General features: G+C 40.2%; 1 protein-coding gene across 2 annotated transcripts in view; it reads right to left on the bottom strand.

Moving 5' to 3' along the window:
• The window catches only part of HS6ST2 (heparan sulfate 6-O-sulfotransferase 2), a 345446-nt gene that overhangs the window by 103533 nt on the left and 214531 nt on the right, over positions 1-27382 (bottom strand). Inside the window, exon 3 of one of the 2 annotated variants that reach the window (XM_033117571.1) lies at positions 2501-2533. The exons of the other annotated variant lie outside the window; for it this stretch is intronic. Within the exon in view, the coding sequence (XP_032973462.1) occupies positions 2501-2533 (33 nt within the window). The remainder of the gene's footprint in view (positions 1-2500; positions 2534-27382) is intronic. 2 annotated transcript variants of the gene reach the window in all.

The following is a 27382-nucleotide window of genomic DNA, read 5'->3' as shown; positions in this document are numbered from 1 at the left end:
AAAACCAAGTTTGGCGTCATTGATTTGGTGGATGTTACTGATACTCAAATTACTGACAATCAAACTCATCTGAAAAGTGAGGGAATTTGACAGGATGATCTTAAAGGTTTCCTCTAGCCTTGACTTCCTATGATTTTCATATGAATGTCTAATGCCAATAATTTTAAAGATATGGCATATGAAATAGAATATAAATGCAGCAGCAAAACTGGTTGTTATGTCAGCATCTTTTTATTCTTTAAATTTATAGAGGCCTACTGTTAAAATATTATAAAAATAATTTGTTTGTTCACGGTACTGATTGCTAACTTAAACAGAAACTTGGAAACTACATCACAAAATGATACACTGAAAATCCAAGCAAATAATTTCCTTACAACTAACTGCAGACCTTATGATACAGCTGGCTGTAGGAGGGAGAGAAGGAGAGAGGGGGGAGAGAGAGAGAGAGACAGAGAGAGAGAGAAACACTCTGACAATTAATATTTTTGCTGTCTATAGAAAAACACATGAGGTTCTGGTCTCAAACAATTAGTATTGCTGTCAATTATGCATGTATGTAACAATAATACAAGGCATTTGGGATGGCTTCCACTGATTGGTTCCTTCTTTCTCTGGATTACAAAATCGAATCAGACAACTAAATAATAGCAAGCATTTATTCAAGTTTTAAATTATGAGGAAGAGATAATCATAATTCTGTATATTTATACAACCTCATGCACAATGGGGATTACCAAATGAATTGTTGCTTTATTATTTTACTAGTGTTTGAAAAATGAACTAGTCTTGCAAATAGTTTTCATATATCATTCAGTCCACCAGAATTAAAAATGGCCCCACCAACATTTACCAAAGTCATTTATTTTCCATCTCACCATCAGTACTCCTGTTTTCCTTTCTCACAGACTAAAACCAGGTATAAACTGCTCTGATAATAACTTCTTGTCAAAGTAATCAGCATCTTTATAAAAATAAAGTATGTCAAGATTTGCTCTGTTACATAGCTGAGCTGTTATAGAGAGATGGTTCTATTATATAGCAAACTTTAAAGCAAAAGAAACGAAGGAAGGAAGGAAGGAAGGAAGGAAGGAAGGAAGGAAGGAAGGAAGGAAGGAAGGAAGGAAGGAAGGAAGGAAGGAAGGAAGGAAGGAAGGAAGGGAAAAGAAGTCTCTTAACATGTCCCCCAATGAAAGCAATTATTGGGATAATAGTCCCTATGCTATTGGCTATTATCTTAATGGTCATCCACTCTGTTTTATTTTACAGATGAGGAAATCAAGGATCACCGCAGAGATGGGGCAAAATCACCCCACTAGTTAGTAGGAGAACCAAGCATTCTTGCCACCATGATATATCCTATCTATGACCTTTAAACACATTCTCATACTAATATTGTGTGACTAGATGTCTATGTGTGTTTATACCATTTATCTCAATGAATTATAATCTGACTATGGAATTAAACACTGAACTTCTATTCTCAACTGCCAAATAAACCCACCGAGGTCCTAATGGGAATATGGAAGCCACACTACTGAAAGCTAAACTGCACATCTAAGAAATGGCCCATCTCTTCTGTTTGTATGAGAGTCTGCCCTAGCAGAGGAATCCCAAGGCTCCAGCCTTTGCTCTTGCTAACCTATTTGGCCAGGGAGCATAAGATGGGATGTAGGTGGGTAGGAAGAGAAAGTGAAGACACTGGTAAATATTTCTGGAGCCAGTAAGCCTGCAATAGGCCCAATACTGTACTGGTGGAGCATCATAATCTTAGAAAACAAAGTGCCAGACAACTACTGCACACATTTACAAAATGGCTTATGATTCTCACAGCCTCTTCAGCACTGCTGACTATATGATGGTACAGCTCATAATATACAGTTGTTGCTTGCAAAGGCACTAAACTGGAACATTCTCAATACCCCCACCCCCACAGTTAGGAACTTTCCTGGGTTTAATTGGATTTGCTCCACTGACAGAGTTCATAGCATAAAAGCCCTTGGCTTATGGGATTACTCCACCTTGCAAGTCTACATATTTACATACTTTAAAAGCCCTAATATTTTCAAATAATTGATTTCCCTTCGTGAAATGCTGACCTAGATGGCCCCTAAACCACCATCCAGACTAGCAAACAGTCAGGCATGCCTGAAGCAGTGTGAGGAATACGTCGATGGTGAGGCCTTCTTCACAAAACACTCCACTGTGTCATCCTATTCTAGCAAAAAGTAAAAGGACCTAATGACCTATTGCCCAACCATCTGTGGTGCTGGCCTTGAACATTCATTCATCCCATTTCTGAACTAGGTCAGTTTTCAGACCTGAGACTACATGCCTGGGTAGTTTCAGCTGTTTTAAGCTAAAAAAATAGATTCCTCGAAAGAATTTGTCCAAGCCCAAAACCTAACTATTGTATTCAAATTAAACTGATAGGCAACCGAGAGTCCATTTATTCTAGCTTACTTGGGTTCACTTAAACTAAAAATGTATTGTCACTTACCTTGCCGCATCTAAACTCTGAAAAATCCTCCACCTGTTGAAGGAACAGTAAAACCAGGAGCTAGCAAGAGCTTGGTAAGAGATAAGTTAAAATAATAAAAGTTTTACAGTTTGCTTTGACAGCATATTTTTTCAGCTTCCTATACCGCAATGAAATCGCTCATGGATGGCTTCTCCACCTTGCTTCCCACTTAGCTCTCTCAAGTAGCGGTGGAGATTAGGAATCAGAGTGCTGAAGGGGGCAGAGCAACACTAACAGCCAGACTTTTGGAGCCCCTGCGGGCTTAGAATGATGATATCCTACCACTTAGGATCATGCTAACTTCATTCCCTGTCACAAAAGGGATGGCCATCTAAGCAAAAAAACAAGTCAAAAAACAAAAAAAACAAAACAAATGCTATAACATCACTAAAATGAAAATGTCTGATTAAATGGACCTAGGAGGAATTTATAGAGATTTTTCATATTATCAGGAATATATCAAACACAAATAATAAAAGGAAAAGAAAAAAGAGAATGATTAGAATTTACTGATGCTCTTCAAAAAGATGAAAATTCAAAGCACACAGAAAGTGATATAAGTCATTACTCTAGTTCCTTCTACCCAAATACAAGACATGCATCAAAGTAAGCAATGTGTCTCTCCAATCAAAATAATGCTCAGCTGTTTTTACAATATACGTCTTAAGAACCACAGAAAGCTAATTCTACTATGTGAATTTCTGATGGTACAGAAATTGTGAAGTTGTGCATGGGTCAATTACTAATTTGAGAGTTCAAATGGGCTCACTTAGATTTTGCTTTATTTATTTTTTTGGATGAAAAGTTTTTTTAATTTTTATTTTTCAATTACAGTTGACATTCAATATTATTTATTTTATATTAGCTTCAAGTGCACAGCATAGTGGTTAGACATTTTCATCATTTACAAAATGATCCCCCCCAATTAGTCTAGTACCCACCGGGCACTGTACTTAGTTATTACAATATTATTAACTATATTGCCTATGCTGTACTTTATATCCCCATGGCTATTTTGTAACTACCAATTTGTACTTCTTAATCCTTCACCTTTTTCACCCAGGCCCCAATGCCCCTTCCATCTGGCAACCATCAGTTTGTTTTCAGTATCTATGAGCGTGTTTCTGTTGTGTTCCTTCGTTTATTTTGTTCTTAGATTTCACATATAAGTGAAATAATATGATATTTGTTTTTCTGTCTGATATATTTCACTCAGCATAATACCCTCTAGGTCCATTCAAGTTGTCGCAAATGGTAAGATTTCATTATTTTTTATGGCCAAGTAATATTCCATTGTATATCTGTACCACATCTTCTTTATCCAATCGACTATTGATATGCACTTAGGTTGATTTATAAAGAACTCGTACAACTCAATACCAAAAAAAAGATAAACAATCCAATTAAAAATGAGCACAGGGCCTAAATAGATATTTCTCCAAAGAGGATATATAGATAGCCAACAGACACATGAAAAGATGCTCAACATCACTAATCATCAGAGAAATGCAAATTAAAAACCACAATGAGATATCACCTCACCTGTCAGAATAGCTATCATCAGTAAATCAACAAGTGTTGGCGAGGATGTAGAGAAATGGAACTCTCATGCAATGTTGGTGGGATTGCAAATTGGTGCAGCCACTGTGGAAAACTGCATGGAGGTACCTCAAAAATTCAAAAATAGAACTACCATATGACCCAGCAATTCCACTTCTGGGTATTTATCCAAAGAAATCCAGAAGACTAATTCAAAAAGATATATGCATCTGTATGTTCACTGCAGTGCTATCTACAATAGCCAAGATATAGAAGCTTTTGTTTTGTATTAAGCAAGGGATATTAGTGTGATGACACTTTTGTGCCCAAGGCATGTTATGTGGCCTGTACATTTCCTTGAGAAAAGTGTTTCTTTACATTAAATATGTCTGGAGGCTTTAGAAGTGAGCTAAGAGAGACTTTTAATAGCATTACTAACAGTAGAGCCTTGCATCATAATTTGAGAAGCAATGTAAGACGCCTTATCATCAGTTCCCAGTGTGGCTAAGCCCTCCTTCCCTGGTTCTGTGAACTGCTGGAGAAGCAAGTGTTATAAGAAACTAAAGTGATGTATTTGATGAGCCCTGATGCCAGATCGGTTAGACAAGACACCCCTATCAGCTGACTTACCATCCAGGGCCCTGTGTGCTCCTCCTCTTCTATTCCAGTCGCAAGAAAGAAGTAAGCTAAAGTTTTCTGACCTATGGTATGACTTAGTTTTCCAAGTACCCCTTGCACTGCACTTGGCCTCATGAACAAAAAAGAACGCAATGTTGGGTGAAAAATACAAAACAAAACAAACAAAAAAACAAAAACAAAACTAAAACTAGTAAGAAAACATGAAGCTTTATGTTGATTCTTAGTACTAGAAAATTCCAAAGTCAAATATGTAGCACTTTCCAAGATCATAATTTTAAATTTGCTGCACTAATAGAAATCCACAAACAATGCAAGTACGTCCATAATTGATTTATATGGGGACCGGACCAAATTTAACTTTAATTAAGAGGAACTATTGCCTTGAGAGTATTATTCATTTTTCATTTCTATCTAAACTTTTCAACTATCTATTAAAATTTGCCCAGTGAGTGATTGCACTGAGGAGACTTTTGGAAGTGCATTGCCTTACCTGGGAGTCCAGGTGGAGTATTCAGTGGTGATCCAGGAAGATGTTACATGGTCATCAGCCAAAAGGGAGGGCAGTCAGTCATCAGAAGTGAATCAAAGGGCATGGGGGAAAACAGGTGGCGGGGGAGAGGGGGAGAAACAAGAGGCATAATGATTAGGAAAAAATGAATTAACTTTATGAACCCATTTGGTACACACACACACATTTTAGGAAGGCTCATAAATGGAATCTTTTAAAAAGACCGTTTAATAAAATAAAATGATAATTATGTAATTGATAGAGGTGCTAAATATCACTGCAATGACAATCATATTACAATATATGTGTATCAAATTAATACATTGTACGCCTTAAATATATACAATGTTATATGTAAAATATATTCAGTAAAAATCATCCCACAAAATATTACTTATTATGTGGCAGGCATTATTATAAGTACTGAGGGTACAGCAGTGAATAAAACAGACACAAACCCCTGCCTTCATGGAGTTTACAATCTTGTGGAAGATTTTTTTTTTCAGGCCATCTGCTTGGAAAAGAATTCCACAGAAAAATACTGTATGTTAGAACATATCCAATGGCATCAGGTTCAGCATTTGTATTACAAATAATTTTTTTTCTGATTGGAAGGGACATTATGTCTATTCATGATTTCTCCTTGTGGAAAGTTGCCAAAAGGCTGCAAGTCAGATTTCTTTTTATCTGGGTCATTTGTTGTCCATAGAACTCCACATGTATGCACTTTGAAATGCTGTAAAAACAAGAAGTCTCTAAACGGCAGCTTTGTAATATTGCAATCCCACCTTCCGGCAGAATATTTCTCACTGGATGCTATAGTGCTCAGTAACTGCTAGCCTGGGTGACACTCTAAGATTGGATTCATCACCCCTCAGCAAGTCACATCTTGGGAAAGAAACAGCAGTTGGTAGACAAAAGAATCTGTGGTTCTCACGCCCATGACACAGACACTGGCTGGAGAAGAAATAATAAGGGTAACCTTCCCCTGGGCCCAGGTTCGAGAACATGTTAAATATTCCTCAAGTAACAGCTACTACATAAATGTCGAATTACCATTGAAAGGAGAAGGTGAAAAAGAAAGGAACACATATATGAATATATCATTGAAAAGTGGGAGTTGGGGAGATTTGGGAGCCCCAAAAATCCAGATGGAGATTCATGCTAACCAGAAACCTCAAATGATAACATCTACACCCTGACATTTATGTTCTCAGTGCAGATGCTTAGGGCTTCAGACATAAAAGTGAAGCTATCTATTCACTTCTATATTAACGATCCAAATCAAGACCTAGGAAAAACAGGATGATGTAAAAATCAGAGAGCCCTTGCCTAAAAGTCAGGATCCATGGTGTCTAACCCCGGTTTCACCAATGACTTATTTGATCTTCGACACATTCTTTTCTCCGTTCTCTCAGGGAGCTATATGAAAGGAGAGATTTCTAAAAATCCTCCAGTTCCAATAGTCTGTAATTCTCTAATAGCTTTGTCTTTCCTTTTGGTGCCAAGTTAGTTAAAAGTACAGCCATCTCTAGTCATGTTCACAGTTCAACATGCCACCAGAAGTTCAGAGAGTCCAGAGCCCAACATTCTGAGTTATGAGTAATGAGTAAATGAGAACACGACCAAAACAACAATAACCAAGTTGAAATGCAGCCGATCATTCTTCTGTCCAGGGCAACAGCTTTGTTCATTTGAATTATAAAGTGGCTGGTTCTTTAGGATGTTGGAAAAGTTACACAAGGAAATTTAATTGAGAATACTATAACAAAGGAAATCTAATTGATAAATAATTGACCCCCATCCATTTCTCTCTCTGCTCTTGAATATTCCAGGAGCCTGGGATGTTGGTGATTGCTGTCAATCAGCAGGGACCTCCACAGATACAATCAGCAGAGACCTCCACAGATACACACTCGCAGATAAAGACTACATAGATGCTCAAATTTTGCAAAGCGTGGTCAAAAAACAAACAAACCCACAAACACTGTTTCGGTCTGATTGCAAATCTGTGGCAGATAATAATATACTCTGTGGGAACCAATTACCTACCACTGTTCCAGAGCTGCCAAGCAAATGACCTGTTCATTCTCTCTGATTTCTGACACTGGGTTGGTTTGCTCGCCCTCTTGCCAACTCCCACACCCAGAGTTGCCGTGCCCTTGATTGCCTACCTTCTCCCCACTTAGGATGCCTTTCCATCCTCATTGTGGTCTGACCTACTCTACTGCTGCTTAATTAATTACCCACCACCTCCTTCTATATCTCAGACCACATCCTCATTTGGTTTCTGAAAGCAAATACAGGATATCCCAGTGAAAAAAACTTATCATTCTGAATGTTAAATCTGGTCCCCTAAATAGGAAGGGGTTTCATGCCCATGAAGTCCCAGGCAAAGGACTCTTGTTCAAACTGGTGGGGGGAAATAGAGAAGCCGGACTAAAGGTCTGGATGATTCTTAAGGCCCCAGGCAAAAAAACTTTTTTACTTGCAAAGTGTTAAAATGCTTGGCTTCAGCTTTTTGCTCACATGAAAGCCTGAGAGGTGCTGTGGGGCCATGGAACCAGCCCAGGAGTCACACACACTGGGGTCACACTAGTCCAGGTCTTTCATTTATAAACTGTGACCCTGCGAACGTTCCTTAACCTCTCAACCTTGATTTCCTCATCTACAAAACGGGGACAAGTATAGTACCTACACCAGTAATGATAGTCAACATATTTAACAATCAATATAGCATGGGCACCAACCAATGAGAACAGAAGCCAGCCCAATCCCAACAGAAACCAATTATAAACAACCTGTGTAGACATGCAAATGTATCACAAGTCGGTTGTGAAAATTAGATGAGATTATACAGGGAATCGCTGTAGCAGATTACCAGATCCAGGGTCAGGACTCAATAACTTTTATGCATGATTATTTTTATCTAGGGAAGAAGACCAGTAAGAGAATTGTCCAGAAGTATAGTGCCATATCAAGCCAGGGTCAGGGCTCCCAGCCCCCTGTTGCTGAGATATCTTGCTACCCTGGGAACAGAACCAGTTTTTCAAAGCCAGTACTCAGAGACACCTACATATAAAAGGCCACGTTGAAAGCAACCACATTTATTGCTATGTGGGAGGAATGTTCCCCAACATTTATGTTCTACTGTTTGACTGCTCTGTTTTCTTCCTTGTATTATGTCAAGCCTGTCAAAAATTGTGCAGACTCTGAAAGACAGAGCTCCTCAAAGTTTGCCTGAGAATACTGGAATCCAGAACATCTTTTCCAACTTTTATTCTATGATTATTTGTTTTAATCCCTTAGAGGTCAGCCTGTGGCACAACTGTGAGGTCTCCTGAGTTTGTCTTGACTGCTCCTTTCACAGTGTACCCCTTTCCCCAAGATACTAAACCTGGCTTCCAGATCCATCCTCCTGGCCTACTTTCCCTGCCAGGTGACAAGGATTTTAATCTTATCCTGTCTTTGACCAAGAGCATTTTAAGACTACAGAATCTTCAAGACCCACAGGAATGACCCTCTAATGGCTTAATCTCCAGTCCTATGACATTTTGATAGGGATTTGCCCCCAAATCTCTCCATTTATACCATCTAAATACAATAGACAATATATAACACAGAGGTATTTAAGCTATGCCAGAACCTTTTGGTTAGTAGCAGCTGCTGGTTCCTTATTCCCTCGAGTTAATGTGGGTGGCAAGAGACAAATGCAGTACAAGGTAACAGAAAGAGGCCTGGACTAGAAGTCAAAAGACTGAGGTCCTCCTGCCGGCTCTGCTGTGTGACCCTGGACCAGTCCATTCACAAATGGGGAAGATGGTGCTCAGTTTCCCTATCGATACAGCGAGAGTGTTGGAGTAGGTGCTTTCCCAAAGGTCCCTGTTCATTATAACATTCTAAGACTTTATAAGAATTTGACTAAGTCAGGAACATTTCCTGGGTTCTGACAAAGCGAGGCCTAGTGAAAAATGCTTTTTGCATTGCTCTAAGAGACTTTGAGGCCAAAGGCAGAGTAAACAAGTTTGTCTTCAGTGGCCCACTCTTCCAATTAGATCTCTAGACCTCCCACTGGCTCCTCAGGGAACTGCACTTGGGCATGCCTGAGTAGTTCTGGTCAGTGCCCAGTGTGCAAGACTGGAGTCACAACTGGTATTGACAATTCCTTCTGCAGTCATCAACCACAGACTCTGAGTGGCTGGGAGATGTCGTCTGACAATATTTTAGATATCGTTAGTGTTGTCCAATCCTTTCCTGACCCTGAGACTCTGCGGGGGCAGGGATACACCACAGATCACAGAACACCATCAGTGGCAGAGCCCAGACAGCACACTACCCAACCCGTGTCCACCAGAGCCTGCTGAGGGGCAGCAGGCAGGCAGGCATCTGCGCCCCCAGACACAGCCCTTCAGAACAACTCAATGAGCAATGACTGCAAAAGACTGGGAAAACAATCATAAAAGACCCCAAGGATTTTAAATTCTTCCTGTCTAGTAGCTGTTAAATTGTAAACACATTTTCTGAAACTTCTCTCATGTTTTATTTTCTGCCTAAATGCACTTTCAGTACATCATGTGGTAACAATCAATGATTCTTACATTCTTTTTACTCAGAAAAATAATGACTAATACCTAGACTCTGCATTGCCAAAATACCAACTGCGTCCTAGAAACAAAGTGGATCTGCTGAGGAAGATAGCTAAACAGCCCCTTTAAAATAGTGTTTTCTTATCTGTTGGTGAACCAGTCAAATCTCAGTGGCAGATGTCTTCTCTAAGCTGTTTGTCTGTTTGTGGGGACAGAGCCCCAGAGAGCAGTTTCCAGGCTCTCGGCCTCACGTGGAAAGGTGCTGGCTCAGGTAGTAGATAGCCATCAGCTGTGGCTGGTTGGCCATAGGCTGTAACCAGTTAGCCATTAGCCACTGATATAACTGCTGTGGCTGTGGTGGAGTGGAGGAGAGTCAGTCGGTTGGCAGAAAAGCGGACAGCAGGTCGCACGTTGTGTGAATCCAGCCTCCAGTGAGACTATAGTGGTATGACTCCCCTATCTATGGCTCCGTGGGTGTTCCTTTTTGATCTAGCCACATCCTGTGTTCTTGTGTGGGGAGCGGGAGCTGAGACCCCACATGACACCCCGCGTGACACTGTTGTCTGCAGTTATTACTGAAACGGCCCCATCAGCTCACCCTCACTCCTACCCACCAGTTTTTTTGGTAAAATTCTTCCAATTTTGGCATCATGAGAGTGCCCTCTAGTGCTGATCTAATTAAGAATCTGAAGACAGGGATTCCTGTTTTCATGGGAAATGGGTTTAATAATAATGTGTCCTTGGCTGTGTCAAGATATTTCTTCCTGAAAGCATCTCTAAAGCACCTACTTCACAATTTAGATTTTCAGAAAGCAGTGAAAGGAGTGTTTTGACATTGAACAAACAAAGCAAAACCAAAGCAAAAAAAGGAGGTCCATAAAAGAAAACCTGGCTTATCCTCCCTCCCAAGAACCGTTTCCACTCATGATGTGGGGGTGCTGCTTTATAAAATAAGGGGCACAGACGCAGGCTGACTCCATCAATTGAAAATTGACAGTGATTTTTAATGTGTTTTAGAGCTCTCCAAATGCAAATATCTGTGTTTGTATGTTAGATTTCAGCAATGTGTTTCCTCAACTTGATCATATGTATACTTTTGCTTTGAAGGAACAATAGATCATTAAGAATCCTGAAATTTTCTTGGTATAACAAGGCTTGGTTTCTGTTAAGAAGGCCTGAAAAGGTTTCACTCATGTTTGTGTGTTTTATTTTATACCATTTTGTTTCCGTATTTCAGATTTTGGGGTATGGAAGGTCCACAGTTAATGCTATTTCAACACTGGCTCAAATAAGCAGGGAAGATTTTCACTGTAAATTTTACATTCAGCTTCTCAAGTGACTGCTGCTCTATTGAATCCCAAATATTTTATGCCGACACAAACGATGGAGGCTGCCAGTGTGAGATATAATGGCTTCATTCACATTTTAACATGTTTAAAACACAAAACGTGAAAAAGTCTCTAACAAGTAATGATTTGGCTAGTGCTAAAATAAGGATCAAGATCATTCTCAGGAAATATTCAGCCAAGACTACTAACAGGATTAGACAGTAAAGACATGTGGAACGGTCCATTCTGGGCATACTATGTCACTTGCTTTTGGCAAGAAGCTTCAATCTCTGCTGAAGTCAAAGTATGGTAGGAGCCCTCAAGCCAGCCCCAAACAAAGAGTGAATTGGCAGGTCTGTGAAGAGATAATGTGACAGAGTGAAGGGGCACAGGCTTTGGAGTTGACGGAACTGTGTTCAAATTACAGTTCCTCCACTTTTCTTTAGTCACTTCAAACCTGTCAGTCTCATTTTTGTCAACACAACTGTGACCTCCCAGTGATCTCCAATAATGTCGAATAGAGAGGGCACAAACCAGGTGCTCAATAAAACCTGCTGAATTTGATGTGATCTACAATTTTGATAAAAAATGAAAAATCCCACCTCAATGGCCAGATGTTCCCAAAGATCTAAGTATCTGAGGTCAAGTAAATGAAACATCTGTATAATGGACTTCATTATTAGAAATTTGTGTTGCAGACTTTAAGCCACTGCTGTTCTTGCCCATATATGCCTTGCAAGTCTGTCAGTGAGAGAAATCGAGAGGTTCAGGGCTGTGCTTAAGAGCCCTGGCCACACAGTCCTTTTTGTTTGGCAGATGTAATATACATAATTGGATTTACCTTGCTGCTATTGACGGATGTGCTTTTTGAAAATTCATGACCGGTTCAACATTTTTGTGGGCTTTGGACATCACTCAATGTGAAGATGGAGCACCATTGTTAGGGAAAAGCTTTTGTTTTCACAAGGAAAAAGGTTTCCTTCTTTTTTGCAGGATTCTCAGGTTCTCGTCTTACCTGAGGTTCTAAAACCAGGTGCCAAGATACAAGACAAGCTTGCCAAATCATCTGTAGGAGTGCATAGAATGGCTTTTCTACAATTACTGGAAATTATACCAAATGACAAACAATAGCAATCATACTAATAGCTAACATTTAGTGAGTGCTTCACTCTATGCCAGGCACCATGCACTCTATAGGAATTAAATCATTTCATCTTGAACAAAAGTCTATACTCTTTGTGTAGATGAGAAAACTGAGGCTCAGGACAACTCACACAACTAATAATTCAAATCCAGAGATGTAGGATGCCAGAACCCAAAGTTATTAGCCAGTAAGCTATACTGTGCCTGTGAGGTCGGCATCATTCTTCTCATTTTACAGGTAAGTCATATGAGGGTCAGAGAATAACTTGATCAAGGTCAAACAACTAGAAATGAAGGTGCTGAGATGGGAATATTCAATATTCCCTGACTCTGAATCTTATGCCTTCTTCATTGCACTATGTGCCATGCGTCCACAAGGCACTAATGTGGAAAGTTTCACTGTATATAATCTCTCTGTGCATACAACACCTGCACTGAAAGCTGGGGCTGCACTCCAGTTACTGTTACTATACACGCCTCAAAACTGTTCTGAAGTGATTCCTTGTGCACCTCTCCTGAACCTTCTCATGGGACCAGTTTTCATCTTGAATTGCAGGATAAAGTTACAGGCTATGAGTGCCAAGCAGTTGAATACACAAGGAAGAGAGGTAGTAGCTCATTTGAAGATAAAAAGCTGGTGTGAATCAAGTGGAGGTGGGTGGGCTAGGAGCCTGCAGAAAAAAAGAAGTTGGCAGGCAAATCAGGTCTCTCTCCATCCCTCTATCTCCATCCCTTCTTCCCTCTCTCCCTCCCTCCCTTCCTCCTTCTCTTTCTCTAGAGCAGAGGGAAGTGAGGGGTGTGTCTTGCTGTTTTACTTATATTTCTTATCTATAAGAAAATGTACTTGAATTACATATGGACAAAATCAAGAAAGTCTAAGACAAGATGACCAAGGGAAAAAAAAATGGGAAAAAGCTAGACTACATGCCTCATTCCAAGAAGGGCCATGTAATTACAGTGGTAAGAAGGGAATTGTTGCCTTGGGAAAGAGTTGTGATTGCAAAATGATGAAGTCCATCCTCAAGCATGGTGAGCCAGGCTGTTCACAATTCGATCTTGACAGAGTTGAAAAACCTATCAAAATTGAAAGGTACCCTTAGAGACCATCATGCCCAACCTCTGCATTTTACAGGCCCTGAGAATGAAAGGTCACACCTGTCTTTGATTCAAATTTTATTCTTTATTCCTCTGACACATAATTTCCATTTTTAACAGCTTTATTGAGATATAATTCACATACCATACAATTCACCTATTTAAATTGTATGAATCAGTGGTTGTTAGTATATTAAGAAATATGGGCAGTCATCATCACAGACAACTTTAGAACATTTTCATTGCCTCAAAAAGAAGCCCAATACCATTTAGCTGTCACTGACATATCCCCCTGTCTCTCTCAGGCCCTGACCACCACTGATCTGCTTTCTCTCTATATGGATTTTCCTATAGTGGACATTTCAAGTAAATGGAATTATATGTTGTCTTTTATATCTGGTGTCTTTGACTTAGCATAATGTTTTCAAGGTTCACGCATGTTATGCCATGTAGCAGTACTGCATTCCTTTTCATGACCAAATAACATTCCATTGTATGGATATCCAAAATTTAAAAAAAATGAAATGCATCTAAACAATTTCATCCCTACCCACTAGACAAGTCCACAGATCTGTCCTGAGCACCTATTGTGGTAGATCTATGACTTACTAGCACCATCGGGGGATATGGTGATGAAGAAGAAGATTCAACAAACACATCTAAACATTCATTCAACAAACATGTACTGAGTGTTTCTTATGTGCCAGGAATGTGCTGAGGCACTTGAAATACAAGGACAAGCAAGACATGATCCGGTCTCCCATGAGCAGTGAGCACAGTAGCGTGGAAGACCACGCATCATACACGATGTCTGACAATTAAGTTTGTGAACTTGTTGCAACAATCTTGCTAAACTTTTTTGATATCAGAGGGATTATTCATTACGAATTTGTACCAACTGTTTAACTAAATTTACTATTTGGAAGTGCTGAAAAGGCTGCAGTGAAAAAGTTAGATGACCTAAACTTTTCACCAACAATTCATGGCTCTTGCATCACAATGCACCAGCTCACATGGCACTGTCTGTGAGGGAGTTTTTAGCTAGTAAACAAATAACTGTATTGGAACACCCTCCCTACTCACCTGATCTGGTCCCCAATGACTTCTTTCTTTACCTGAAGATAAAGGAAATATTGAAAGGAAGACATTTTGATGACATTCAGGACATCAAGGGTAATATGACAACAGCTCTGATGGCCATTCCAGAAAAAGAGTTCCAAAATTGCTTTGAAGGGTGGACTAGGCGCTGGCATCGGTGCATAGCTTCCCAAGGGGAGTACTTCGAAGATGACTGTAGTGATATTCAGCAATGAGGTATGTAGGACTTTTTCTAGGATGAGTTCGCAAACTTAATTGTCTGACCTCATATAGTAGCTCCACAGAACAAAACTACTGAAATTATCTACAAGTTATGGCAAGGCCACTTTCCACTAGAGAGGAGTTCATGGCCCAGGATTGAGTTCCTGACCCACAAACATTCATGAGTGAACTAATCCAACACAGCAGCAGTCAGGAATTCAGGCGTTTTTTGTTTGTTGGTTTTGCTTTTTTCTATTGAGGTGAAATGCCTATAACATAGAATTAAATAATAAAATTCAGTGGAATTTAATGCATTCACATGTTGTGCAACAACCAGCTCTCTCTAGTTCCAGAACATTTTCATCACACCCAAAAAGAAAAACCATACCCATTAAGTAAGTAGCCACTCCTTCCCTTCTTCCCTCAGCTCCTGGCAACAACCAATTTGCTTTTGGTCTCTATGGATTCACCGATTCTGGATAATTCATATGACTAAGGTCATACGATACTTGGCCTTTATAGTCTGGCTTCTTTCACTTAGCAGGAAGTTTTTGAGTTCAGCCATGTTGTAGCATGTATCAGCACTTCAATCCATTTTTACGGCTGAACAATATGCCATCAGATGAATACATCACATTTAGTTTATCCATTGGTCCATTGATGGGTATCTGGGTTGACTCTACTTTTTCATTATCTCAATTAATGTTGCTATGTAAAAGTTTTTGTGTGGACATATGTTTTCATTTCTCTTAGGTATATACCTAGAAGTGGAATTGCTGGATCATCTGTTAATTCCACGTTTAACATTTCGAGGAACTGCCAAACCACTTTCCATAGCATGTGCACCATTTTACACTTCCACCAGAAAATTACGAGGGTTCCAATTTCTCCCAGAGATTCAGTTTTATTTCTTACTCCCAGAGAAGACTTCTATTAAATTGGAGACAACTAGTTAGCCCAAATGACTGACCCTAATGCTGAGCATTAGGGGCTGGGCCTATTAATTAATGCTTAAGCTGGTGGCAGAAACAAAGGAAATGAGGACAGAGAGAAGATCCACCCTTCCACACACACTGCTCTGGGAGTACCTCTGCTCATGCTCACAGCCCAAAGGGGAAAGTGGGCAGGTCAACAGGATTGCTGTGGAACTGTCCCCTGACCCACGTCAATAGGATTCACAGCATCTTGCCCAACAAAGAAGTGGGAGGAGAGCATTCTCAGTATAAGCCAAGCCCAGCAAAACCCAGGAGATGATTTTATGAAAGAAATGACATGAAATCAATAATAACTTCCTCAATAAGGGAAAAAACAGCATAGCCTCCTCTATTAGATAACAAATTGAACAAAGTGTCAATGGGCTGTGAGGGCACTTAGATCCTGTGATATTTGGCACTGGCTCCTGTCCCTTAGAATAAAGATATGACATAAATCTAGGGAATAAATAATACTGATCAATGTCTAGCTCTAAAGGTGACAACATATAAGTATATCACTGAAACCTTCCCTTATGATTCTCTCCCCATCTTCAGATAGCTTAACAAACATTGAATCCACTCTTCCTCCAGCTTTTATCACTCCCTGGGCAGGTCAGCTCCATTCCCAAGTGGCACTTTATCTTTTAAGCCATATGATATTATTTTCCTGAGCTGAGACTGTCACTGTCAAGAGGACATACCACTGTCCAAAGAGCTGAGGCATGATCCCAAAGACCCCTCTTCAAAGCCTGCAAGTTTACATTCTTAGGAGAGAAGGACCGGAAAACAATCTCAGTGATTGTTTACCTCCCAAATCCTTAAAACTTCAGTAACCTAAAATTGAGGTGGGAAGATTTCAAACACTTTTAGAAGCTGGGCCTTCTTTTCCAAAAAAATCTTCCAATAACTCCATTATAGAAACACATTAAAAACTGAGCTCCTCTATCTGAAGAGAGGAGGGGGTGAAGGGAGAGGGGGTGAGAGCAGAGCTGCTATTTATTGCCCCCACAAGATAAGTACTGTACAACTCCAGGGGGCACCCTTCACATAGAGCAGCAGTTCTCAAAGTGTGTCATGAAGACACTGGTGGTCCCCAAGACCCCTTCAGAGGGTCCCCGAGGTCCTCCCTCTTCCAAATACAGGTCTATATGAGGCTGCATTTTATTCATATACTTCAACCAAAATAACATATCATAACAGACCGAATGCAGAAGCTGACATGAGAATCCATCTGTCTTTTATGAAGCCAGATATCAGAGATTTACAAAATATAAATCATTGACACTATTTTTCTTTTGCTTTGGAAATCAGATATTTTTCATTAAAAAATGTTTTTTATGTTACGATGTAATAGGTGTACTACGGTTATTTTAAATAGTTACTACATGTTTTTTGAAATTTTGTTTTAAACTCAAATACAGTAAATATCAATATATTCTCATATAAATAAAAGCTCTTTTGTGTCCTCAATAAATTTTAAGAGTGTAAAGAGTCCTGGTACCAAAAAGTCTGAGATTCATTGACATAGAATATGATTTGAAAGGGAGTTGTACAAAGCCCTGAGGTTCTGCGGTGGTTAGAGGGTCTGAGTTTTGCCTGCTCAGCCTCTTACCCAACTTCCATGTCCCTGAGGCAGCCCTCAGGATACCTCCTCAGAACACTAAGGGTCCAATTTTGAAAATAACTGATCAGTCGGCCCCTTTGTTTCAGAAAACAGGAAACTAGGGAAGGTGAGGGTCAAGAACAACAGCTGGGGTTAACATCTGCCTGTGGTTCAGGGTTCAGGTTCTCTCCCCTTATTCTGGGCTGCCAGTAAAATTACAATACCAGGTACCATTTGTTGAATTCTCTTTCTGTGGTTTGCACTGTGCTAGGCACATTATAAAATTCAGGTTGAGCCATCCCCAATGCCTCTTTGTTTTCATTTTGCAAGCACATTCGTCTGTAACATTCCATGTTTTCTAAAGCAATAGAGAGAGAAAAGCAAGCAACAGGCTGTCCTCCGTCTTCCACCATATTGACTTCTGATCAAGCCAGCCTTGGCCTTCTCGGTACAAAGAATTCATGCTGGCATCTGCTTCTTCAGCACATCTTCCTCAGCACATAAGCAGCATGCAACCCACCAGAGAGGGTTGAAAAGCCAAGAATCAATTAATTAATTCAGGTTCCTGTATAGTTCAAGAAAGGCCCACATGGGCAACAACTGGGGAGTTAAGAGTACCGCCTTGGTAGCTTGCCATGCGGTGACTCCACAGAGTGAGCCTTTGTGCGTCCTGCCCTCCTGCCCAATGTACACCTCCAATCCTATGAAAAGATGCCGCTGGGAAGGGGCAAGCTGAATACACACTTGGGCTAATCCCTGTACCACTGGAGTGGTAACAGCAAGGTACACAGTGCTGAAAAATAACCCCAAAATATTCTCCCTCATGTCCCCAAATGGCAGAGCTAAGACGGCCCATGGAAATGGTCAGCCAGAGCGCTAAACTAGAAGTACACATCAGAATCACCTGGGAAGCTATTTAAAACACAGGACAGCAAGGGCCTGCCCCAGAGGAAATTCTGCTTTAGTTAGTCAGGGATGGATCATGCTCATGCACACTCCTGGTGGGGAATGAATCATATCCCAACTCCCTCATTTAGCAGATGTGGAAACAGAGAAATGGAGAGAGCGTTACCTAGAACACACTGAGTTCAAGAAACAGCAGGGATGAGAATCCAGATATCCTGATCCCTAGTCCGCTGCATTTTCCACAATTCCAGGCTATACTCAATTAAAGGGGCAAACTAGTGTGTGTGTACGCGCGCGCGTGTGTTTTGGAGGGAGTGTTAAGGGCCATTTAGAAATAACCAAACCATTTTTATCCTATTTATGCATTTCATTTCACATTCTCCCCTTTTCTTCCAACTTGATCATTAGATCCAAACCTCATATAATAGATGAGGAAGCTGAGGGCCGGAGTAAAGAAGTGTCAGATTATGCCCTGGTCAGATTTAGAAACTGTATCTCTGTGCTTTCTTGTCTGTGTTCCTCCCACTACCCTTTGACCCCTAACCCCCATCCTGAGAGAAGTATATTATTTTTCATTATTATTCCTCCTACCAGGAGGCAAACTTTGTTAGAAGTCAACACACTCCCTGGCTCTATAGCACCAGCCTGCCCTGGGAGCTGCTCTGGCTGCTTATTTTCAGTCTAAGCTCCTATTTCAGGGCCACCCTGAAAATATTCGTAAAGCCAGCACTGCTAATATAGACAAATGATGGCAAAACTAAAGGGTAGTATTGCAATGAAATAAATTATTTGCATAGGTGGGACTTCTCTTTTAATTTTACTATTTTAAGGTTACAAATTGTTTTCTGGCCTTTATGTATAATTAAATATAGATGTTCTTGGAGCTTAATGTCAATTTAAATTTCAGCCCTTGGAAAGTAATTTGTTTGCATGTTCAATGAACAAACCATTTCTTATTGGTTTCAAAGACCCAGGTTCATGCATCATGAATCAAGGTTGCCTTTATCAAAGCTAAAAAGGTCAGGTAAAGTAGGCATGCAACTGTAGTTTAGTCAGCCTTTAAAAAGGAAAAATCAAGCTTTTGGTTCTCTATTTTAAGTACCAACTGTCTTAATTTCTTTGGGTGAGGGTATGATAATATGAATGATATATTTGTGCCCTCTCCACACACAAAAAAAGGCACGTAAATAGTGCTCATTATGCCACTGTGGATTAAACTACTGGGAGGACTTTGGACAATTCCTTATGCTCTCTGGGCCTCAGTTTCCTCATATGTACAAGGATATATCGGAAGTTCTTTCAGATCTTATAGTAGAAGTTAATTAGACACGGGAAGGTTATCCCTAGAGGTGATTTTAAAGAACACTGTCTTAGAAAACAGTTTACAAGGTTTGAAGTCATTTAGGTTAAGCAATCAGTGGGGAAATTGGATCCATGGGTTCTTTCCTCCCTCTGTCCTCTTCACATTCAGAATGCTGTCAGCTGTCCCAGCTCCTTTCTCAATGGCTCCAAGATTATTCTCACTCCTTCAGACACCCCTCTAATTCCATGCATTCTCCAGTCTCTTAGGGTTCCTCTAGTCAATCTACACATGTACCAGACAAGGGCTCATAAAGGGAATATAGCTCATTGACAATACATGACCAAGATATTTTGTTAAATGAAAATAAGAATAGGTTGGTAAATAGGAAATATAGTATAATCCTGTTGTTCCCAAGTAAACCCCCTCAGCCCACTCTTTCTGATACGGCATAAGTATAGACTAAGATCTGTTCCACTTCCCTCTCGAAGTTAACAAAGGAGAATTTTGGAAGTTCTCTATAAGTACTTACTAATGATGGGTTCTCTGTTTTATCTCTCTTTGCTCTAATTAAAGTTATTAACATTTACAGAAACTCTGGTTTTCAAAATGTGTTGAAATGCTGGTTTGATTTGAATTCCTTAAGTGGTTGCGATAATAAGATTGAGGGCAGGAAAAGACTGAGTTTAAAAGAGTCCATATTAGAAAAACTGGGTAAGATCGAACACTTAGAATGTGGGAACTTCTAGAAGTGTTGGTAGTGGATCTGGATCTGAGGTAATGGACTCAAGCCAATACTAATTAATTTATGATTTTTTTTGCATTTAATTCTAATAACACTACCTTAAGATAAGGTATTATTATTTCCATTTTACAGATGCGGCACAGAGATATTAAGCTATTTATGCAAGGTCAAAGCTAGCAAATGGTACAACTGAGTGAAGATTTCAACCCAGTCATTTGTTTCTAGAGCCTATGAACTTTACCTATGTTTTAAGAGTACGTGTCAAAAAAGCAAAAACCTAGGGATATTTAAATTTGGCTTCTAGTATCAGCCTTATTACTAAGCCTACAACTCTCCAAAACAATGCAAACTCTATCTTACATAACATCTAAGGTTACTGCCAGCTCTAAGTTTTTTTACCCTCAGTGTAATCCAGAAAATTGACAACTGATTAGATATGCAGATGGCAGAGAGATGATCATGATGGAGTAGTCCAAGATGATACAGAGGTTTCTATATTGGAAAAAAATGACACTTCATTAATAAAAAGGGAGGGTATGATGATGAGTCTGGTTTTAGATTAATGGAATTGGACAGTTGGCAACACATGGCAATATGTCCATGAGGCCTTTCAACTGGAATTTGGGAGACAGGTCTGGATTGGAGTCACTGAGGCTTTCCTCATGGCAGTGATAGTGAGGTGTTGAAATGAATGTAGAGAGAAAGAAAGGCAAAGAGCAGAGTACTAAGCCTCTGAGAAATCACAGTTAGAGGTATGGAGAAGGAAAACCTAGCAACAAAAAAACAAAGAGAAAAACAGAGAAAACAAACCACATTCAATCAAGACAAGAGAAGACAGAATTTAAAAATGGAAGATGAAGTGAGGGAGTCAGAGGTGGTAAAATCTAGCTGAGATAAGTCACTCATGGTTTTAAACCTTCACAGCCCTTTCCCCTCTCTGAAAATAGGGCTTTTTCCCACATAGGCTCCCAAGGAAGGATGAAGCTCTGCTTTTCCCTGGGTGCCCTGTGTGTAGATGGTATTCAGTGTTCCTCCACGGGGCTGAATCACACTGCACTGGCTAGTTTGAATTATCGGTCTAAAGGGCCATCTCTCCACAAGCAAAGGCAACAGGATGCCTGAGTCTATTTCTGTTTTGTTCGTTTATTCTGTTCTTTAGATTCCACATATAACTGAGATCATATGGTATTTGTCTTTCTCAGTCTGACTTACTTCTCTTAGCATAATACTCTCTAAGTCCACCCATGTTGCTACAAATGGTAATATTTCATTCTTCTTTATGGCAGAGTAATACTCATTGTATAAACGTACCACATTTCTTTATCCAGTCATCTATTGATGAGCGTTTCAGTTGTTTCCATATCTTGGCTATTGTGAATAGTGCTGCAATAAACATAGGGGTGAATATATTTTTTCAAATTAGTGTTTGGGATTTCTTTGGATAAATACCCAGGAGTGGAATTGCTGGGTCATAAGGTAGTTCCCGTTTTCAATTTTTCAGGTGCCTTCATGCAGTTTTCCATAGTGGCTGCACCAATCTACAATCCCACCAACAGCGCACGAGGATTCCCTTTTCTCCACAGACAGCACTTGTTTGTTTGTTTATTGATGATAGCCATTCTGACCAGGGTGAGGTGGTATTTCATTGTGGTTTGTGGGAGGGGGTGGGATGGGGGAGAAGCTAAAGGGATTAGAAAGTACAAATTAGTAATCACAATATAGCCACGGGGATATGAAGTACAGTTTGGGGAATATAATCAACAACGTTGTAAAGATTTTGTAGGGAGTCAGATGGCACTTGTCTTATTAGGGAGACCACTTCATGGACTGTGTACATGTCTGACCACTGCACTGTGCAACTGAAGCTGAATAATATGGAATGTCAACTATAATTAAATATATAGATATAGTCACAGGATGTGGAGTATAGCATAGGGAACAGAGTCAATGGAATTGTAACAGTTATACACAATATCAGAGAGGTAGCAAATTGGGGGAGAGGAGTTATCACTTTGTGAGGGGTGTAAATGTCGAACTAGTACATTCTTTTGTACATCTGAAACTAATTTTAAAAAGGAAAAAAAAGAGAGATGACACAACTACAATTCTAACAGTGCTTCTCTTTGAATAATGTAATTATTGTTGAATAATTTTTTAGTTTTTGTACTTTTGAAATATCTTTAAATGATTATACATATATATTACTTTTATAATTAAACTAATTAAAAAATTAAAGCTTTGTTTTTAAAAGAGAAAAAAAAGCAACAGGATACCTGAAAAGCATAGGAACAGGAACAAAATCTGCTGCAAAACACAGCACAATTTTTATGAAATGAATATGCCACGTTGACCCTTTCAACCAAACCTGTATAGGTCTGGATACCACCATTAGCTGTGTCATATCTATCATTAAGAACAGAAAGGACAGTGACAGAAAGACCTGGAAAGACACAGTCTGTAAATGGAATTCAGCACAGCTAGAATGGGGTACATCTTTTCCAGAGAGAAAGTTGGGGGGAGACAGGGTTAGGGTGTGTGAGGAGAGGCATGAGAAAAGATTAGAACAACAAAAACTAAATAAAGAGGCAATTTCATTATCATTTCAATTTAGGAAACCAAATTGTATTGTTTTCTTGATTTTTCAAACACACTTGAAAGATATAAGGACAAGAGCAAACAATAATGAGATCTTGTCAATATCTTGAATCAGTTTGACAACTGAGCCACTCTTCATACACAGCTATCACTGGTGCTCCAGCTTCCTGAGAGAGCAGCTTGTATGTGCCCAGAATGGTCATTGTCACACTGAAGGGGGATGACGTCAAGGATGACAGTAAGGCAGGCTAGGAAGGGGGCTCCATAAGCAAGACACCTATTAGAGAGCCTCTGGGGCAACAGGTCAAGGATCTAGAAGGTCAGAGCAGATGTCAAGAACGTGTAAAAACTCCAGGAAGTTCCAAAGAAAAAGGTGTGTAAGATACCAAGTGGCAGAATCCAGTCTGTGACAAGGAATTTAGGCAATTAATCAAGCATTTCGGGTCAGACAGGTTGTAAAGGGCTGAGAACACAAGCAATCTGGAATAAAGTTGTGCGAGGGGAGTTCTTGGTACCAATCATCAGAGCTTAAATAGGAAAGCTACTCCCAAGGCTTCCACTATTTATGCTTCCTGTGGAAGTCCAAATGTAGTTGGGGTATGGTTGGGCTTGGGCCTGAGGACACCACAGAGAAGAAATAGTTGGAGCTGGAGAGTAAGGGTACCATGGCTTTACATGATAATTCAGAATTGAGCACCATTCACCATCTCCCTAAAAGGATGGCTTTGCAGCACTTCAGCTATGTTCTGAGCAACCAGATACCATAGTAAAGGTCACATATGGCCTCAGTTTCCCATCTTGTAAAATGAGTAAAGGGGTACGAATCACATGAGAATATTATTGAGAGTGTCTGACTCCAAGTTTGACCTATTCAATCCAAAGACATAATAATAACCCTCAATAAACCTGTTAATACTAGTTCTGATAGTCAGTCTCCCTAAGTGAGAAATACTGTATAATATCTCATCATGGGAATGAAAACACACACACATAGCTTCTATTAGCTTATTTGCACACCTTTTCCTATTTTTTAGGTTAAACATCCTTTGAGTAATCTCATTTTAGTTTGCTTAGCCTATAAATTAATCATTTGCAACACTATTACGAGTATATATTTGTACAGGTAGCGAACGATATTCTTGATGATACCCTGCAAGTTGCAGGGTTCCTGGACAGGGGTGGTATGCAGCAGTACAGATTCCAGCAGGGTTCGTCGCAAATCACCTCTCATCTTACAAAACTGACCATGTTGCATGTTCTTATGCATACACATTTCACAGCCCAGCATTAGGCACATAATTGATATTGCTGAGTGAGAGAATGAATAATCAAATAAACCTAACTTTGAAGATTGGTATCATGTGATGGGTCTGAGCATCTTAAGATAGATACAAAAATCCTTCTTGCCCTTGTTAGAAATAAACCTCAAAACAGAAGACTCACTTTGTGAAAGGAAAAAAGAGGACCCATATATCCAGGTTAGTAAGGGACAAGGAAGAAAGAATTGAATTTATAAGACTATGAGAAGAAAACAAGAGTCTTGGGGCATCCCAGGAAAGTAATTGCAGTTTAAATCAAAAGAGGGGAAAACCCAAGCCCACAGAATAATTATTGGAGCTGGAAGATACCACAGAGCCCGTCTGACTTAACTCTCTCCTTTTACAGATGGAAACACTGAGGCCTAAAATGGGGGTGCCACTTGGCAAAGGTCAAATAGCTAGACTCTATGAGGAGCCAAGCAAAAGAATCTTACATTGAGGATAACCTGGGCTCCAGGAACCTGAGCAATCTAAGGAACATAGTGAAAAATGGCTCCAAAGCTAATCTCTATATCCATGTCTGGGCCTGCAACTCCGTCATTTGTAAATCACTTGGCCCCTTACACATCCTAACATCTGCTAGAAAACTGTTTCTGGTGCTCTCAAGAAAGGACATGCATTGCTGTCATGACAACTTCTTGGGCAGGGTTGGGGCTAATGTGGAGTGAGACAAGTTAGCAACTGGGTGGTAGCAAACATGCACTAGACTCTTTTTGTCTCAATTTTTCCAACTGGAGACCTCCCGTTCACTCCCAGCTCCTTCTACCTTTAGCAATATGGTGGAAGAGATGGTCAGGCACTAAAGCACGGGCCTGACTCTCCAAACCTATCCTCCATAATAAATTTAGCCTAAACACCAGTTTGACTAATTTTCTAATTGAATCAACCAATTGTTTCTCTGAATCATTTCACTGAACTCCTCAGGTCAATTCTTGGAAAACAGTGAAACCAATGGAAGTGGCAGGCACAGCTGTCTGGGCATTTCTCTGTCTAGAACATGCCCTGTCCTGTTAGGGTAGAGTGAAAGCCCCAGACCTGGGCCAGGGAAGTGCCAGCTGTGGCAGCCAGCAGATTAGGCATGGGAGGGCTGGTGGAGCCTTCTGCTGAGTTCTGAGATGGAGTTCCTGGAAGTAGGCGCCTCTGCACCAGGCAAGATGCCAGCAGGTTTTGATCAGGACCTCATGGTGTTGGCTCCCACAGCTAGTACCTGTCCTGTTGTCAAACCCACTAAGCTGGTTCTGTTTTTCACCTAGTTCTGACCTGCACCAGTGCCCTCAGAGTTATCACCTTTTCAGAACTCTGACTGCACACTGAGGAGTCAGTCTGCGTGGTCTGACAATTAAGTTCCCGAACTTGTTGCAAAGATGTTGCTAACCTTTTTTGATATCAGAGGGTTTACTCATTATGAATTTGTACCAACTGGACAAACAGTTAATCAAGTTTACTATTTGGAAGTGCTGAAAAGGCTGTGTGAAAAAATTAAAGGAAAATGACCTGAACTTTTCGCCAGCAATTCATGGCTCTTGCATCACGACAATGCACCAGCTCACACGGCACTGTCTGTGAGGGATTTTTTAGCCAGTAAACAAATAACTGTATTGGAACACCCTCCCTACTCACCTGATCTGGCCCCCAATGTCTTCTTTCTTTACCCCAAGATAAAGGAAATATTGAAAGGAAGACATTTGATGACATTCAGGACATCAAGGGTAATACAACGACAGCTCTGATGGCCATTCCAGAAAAAGAGTTCCAAAATTGCTTCGAAGGGTGGATTAGGCACTGGCGTCGGTGCATAGCTTCTCAAGGGGAGTACTAGTGATATTCAGCAATGAGGTGTGTGGCCCTTTTTCTGGGATGAGTTCGCGAAGTTAATTATCCAACCTCATATACTGTGTCTTTTCTGGCTTGCTCTTCCCTTCTTTGGTGTTTCTCTTGCCTCCCCAGCTAGAGTGATAATTCTACTGTGTCTTGTTTACTCTTTCTTATAGCCCCCAGGTTGGGAGATTGGGACCATCCGTATACATGGGACAACCTGCAGTGGACTGAATGTTGGCTTGCTTAGCCCAACTCACAGCCTCCCAAGGTCAAAAAATGTTGTCTTCCTGCCTGTTGCTTTCTCGTGATGTTGACAAATCCAGATTGGTCTGTAACTAGACCTTGCAGTGAAAGTGTACAAATGCTTTCCCAAGGCGGGATGCACAGCTGTGGGAAAAGAATGGAACAAGATTGCTGATAACAATAAGGGAACCTCTGCATTTTCATATCAACAGTTAATCTACTGTGTCATGTCTCTTAGGAAACTAAACGAAATGCAATAACTGCTCAGACATTGAAGCTGTGTTGCAAAAACTATTTTGTCGAGCAAATAACTATCTTATACTGGCTATTTTATGCCTTATTGAACAACCAGCAGTTTTTGAAAACAACGTTTCATAAATATGGTTGCAGGTTCCTTAGTGGAGACTGCCAGGATTTGCAGCAAGGGAGAATCATTGGTTTTCCCACTCTCCCCCTGAGCTTTCTCTGTTTGTCCTACTCTGGGAATTAGGTAGCATGTAGCCACACACCCAGGCACATCTTCCAGGGCCCAACATACTATATACAAGGTACCATGGAAAGGGGTTTCAAGCTATAGCAAAGCCAACATAAGCTCAACCAAAGGAAATACTTGTAGAAAACTAAACATTGGATACTATGGAGAGATGGAATGAGCCTCAAACTGGGAGTCAGGACACCGAGATTTCAGTCTTGTTTTTTCCATTGACGAGCAGTATAACAAGTCACTTTACTATTGGGAGTTACTTCAACTTAAGGTGCTTATCTGGAAAATGCGCTTGACCTTCCCACCTTCCAGGGTTGTGAGATAAAATGATACCTTTAAAAGCTTCATAGAATATAAATCACTAGATGCATGTAAGGGATTAATACTATTGTTATACTTTGAAGAGGCAGCTGCCAGAGGCACTGAGTTCTTTAAGCACAGCGTTTAAGGAGAGGCTGCCTGATACATGTGCCAGGAAGTCACTGCAGGGATTTTTGTGGCACTGGTGGGGCTGAGACTAGATGCATTCCAAGGTCCTTTTAAGTTCTAACTCTGTACGTCAGGAACGTACAGGCTTTTAATAATTTTCTTAGTGGTGACCATGTGTTTGAGTTGAACTATCATTCTGCAAGCCTCTTTTTTTGTTTTGTTTTGTTTTTTTAATTCTACCAGGATTTTACTCATTATAAAATTAATACAAACTCTTTATATAAATCTTGAATAATATAGAAATATGT

The sequence above is a fragment of the Rhinolophus ferrumequinum genome, chromosome X (assembly GCF_004115265.2).
Source record: "Rhinolophus ferrumequinum isolate MPI-CBG mRhiFer1 chromosome X, mRhiFer1_v1.p, whole genome shotgun sequence".
In the NCBI taxonomy this organism is placed as follows: domain Eukaryota; kingdom Metazoa; phylum Chordata; class Mammalia; order Chiroptera; family Rhinolophidae; genus Rhinolophus; species Rhinolophus ferrumequinum.
This window is presented reverse-complemented; position numbering and strand designations above follow the sequence as displayed.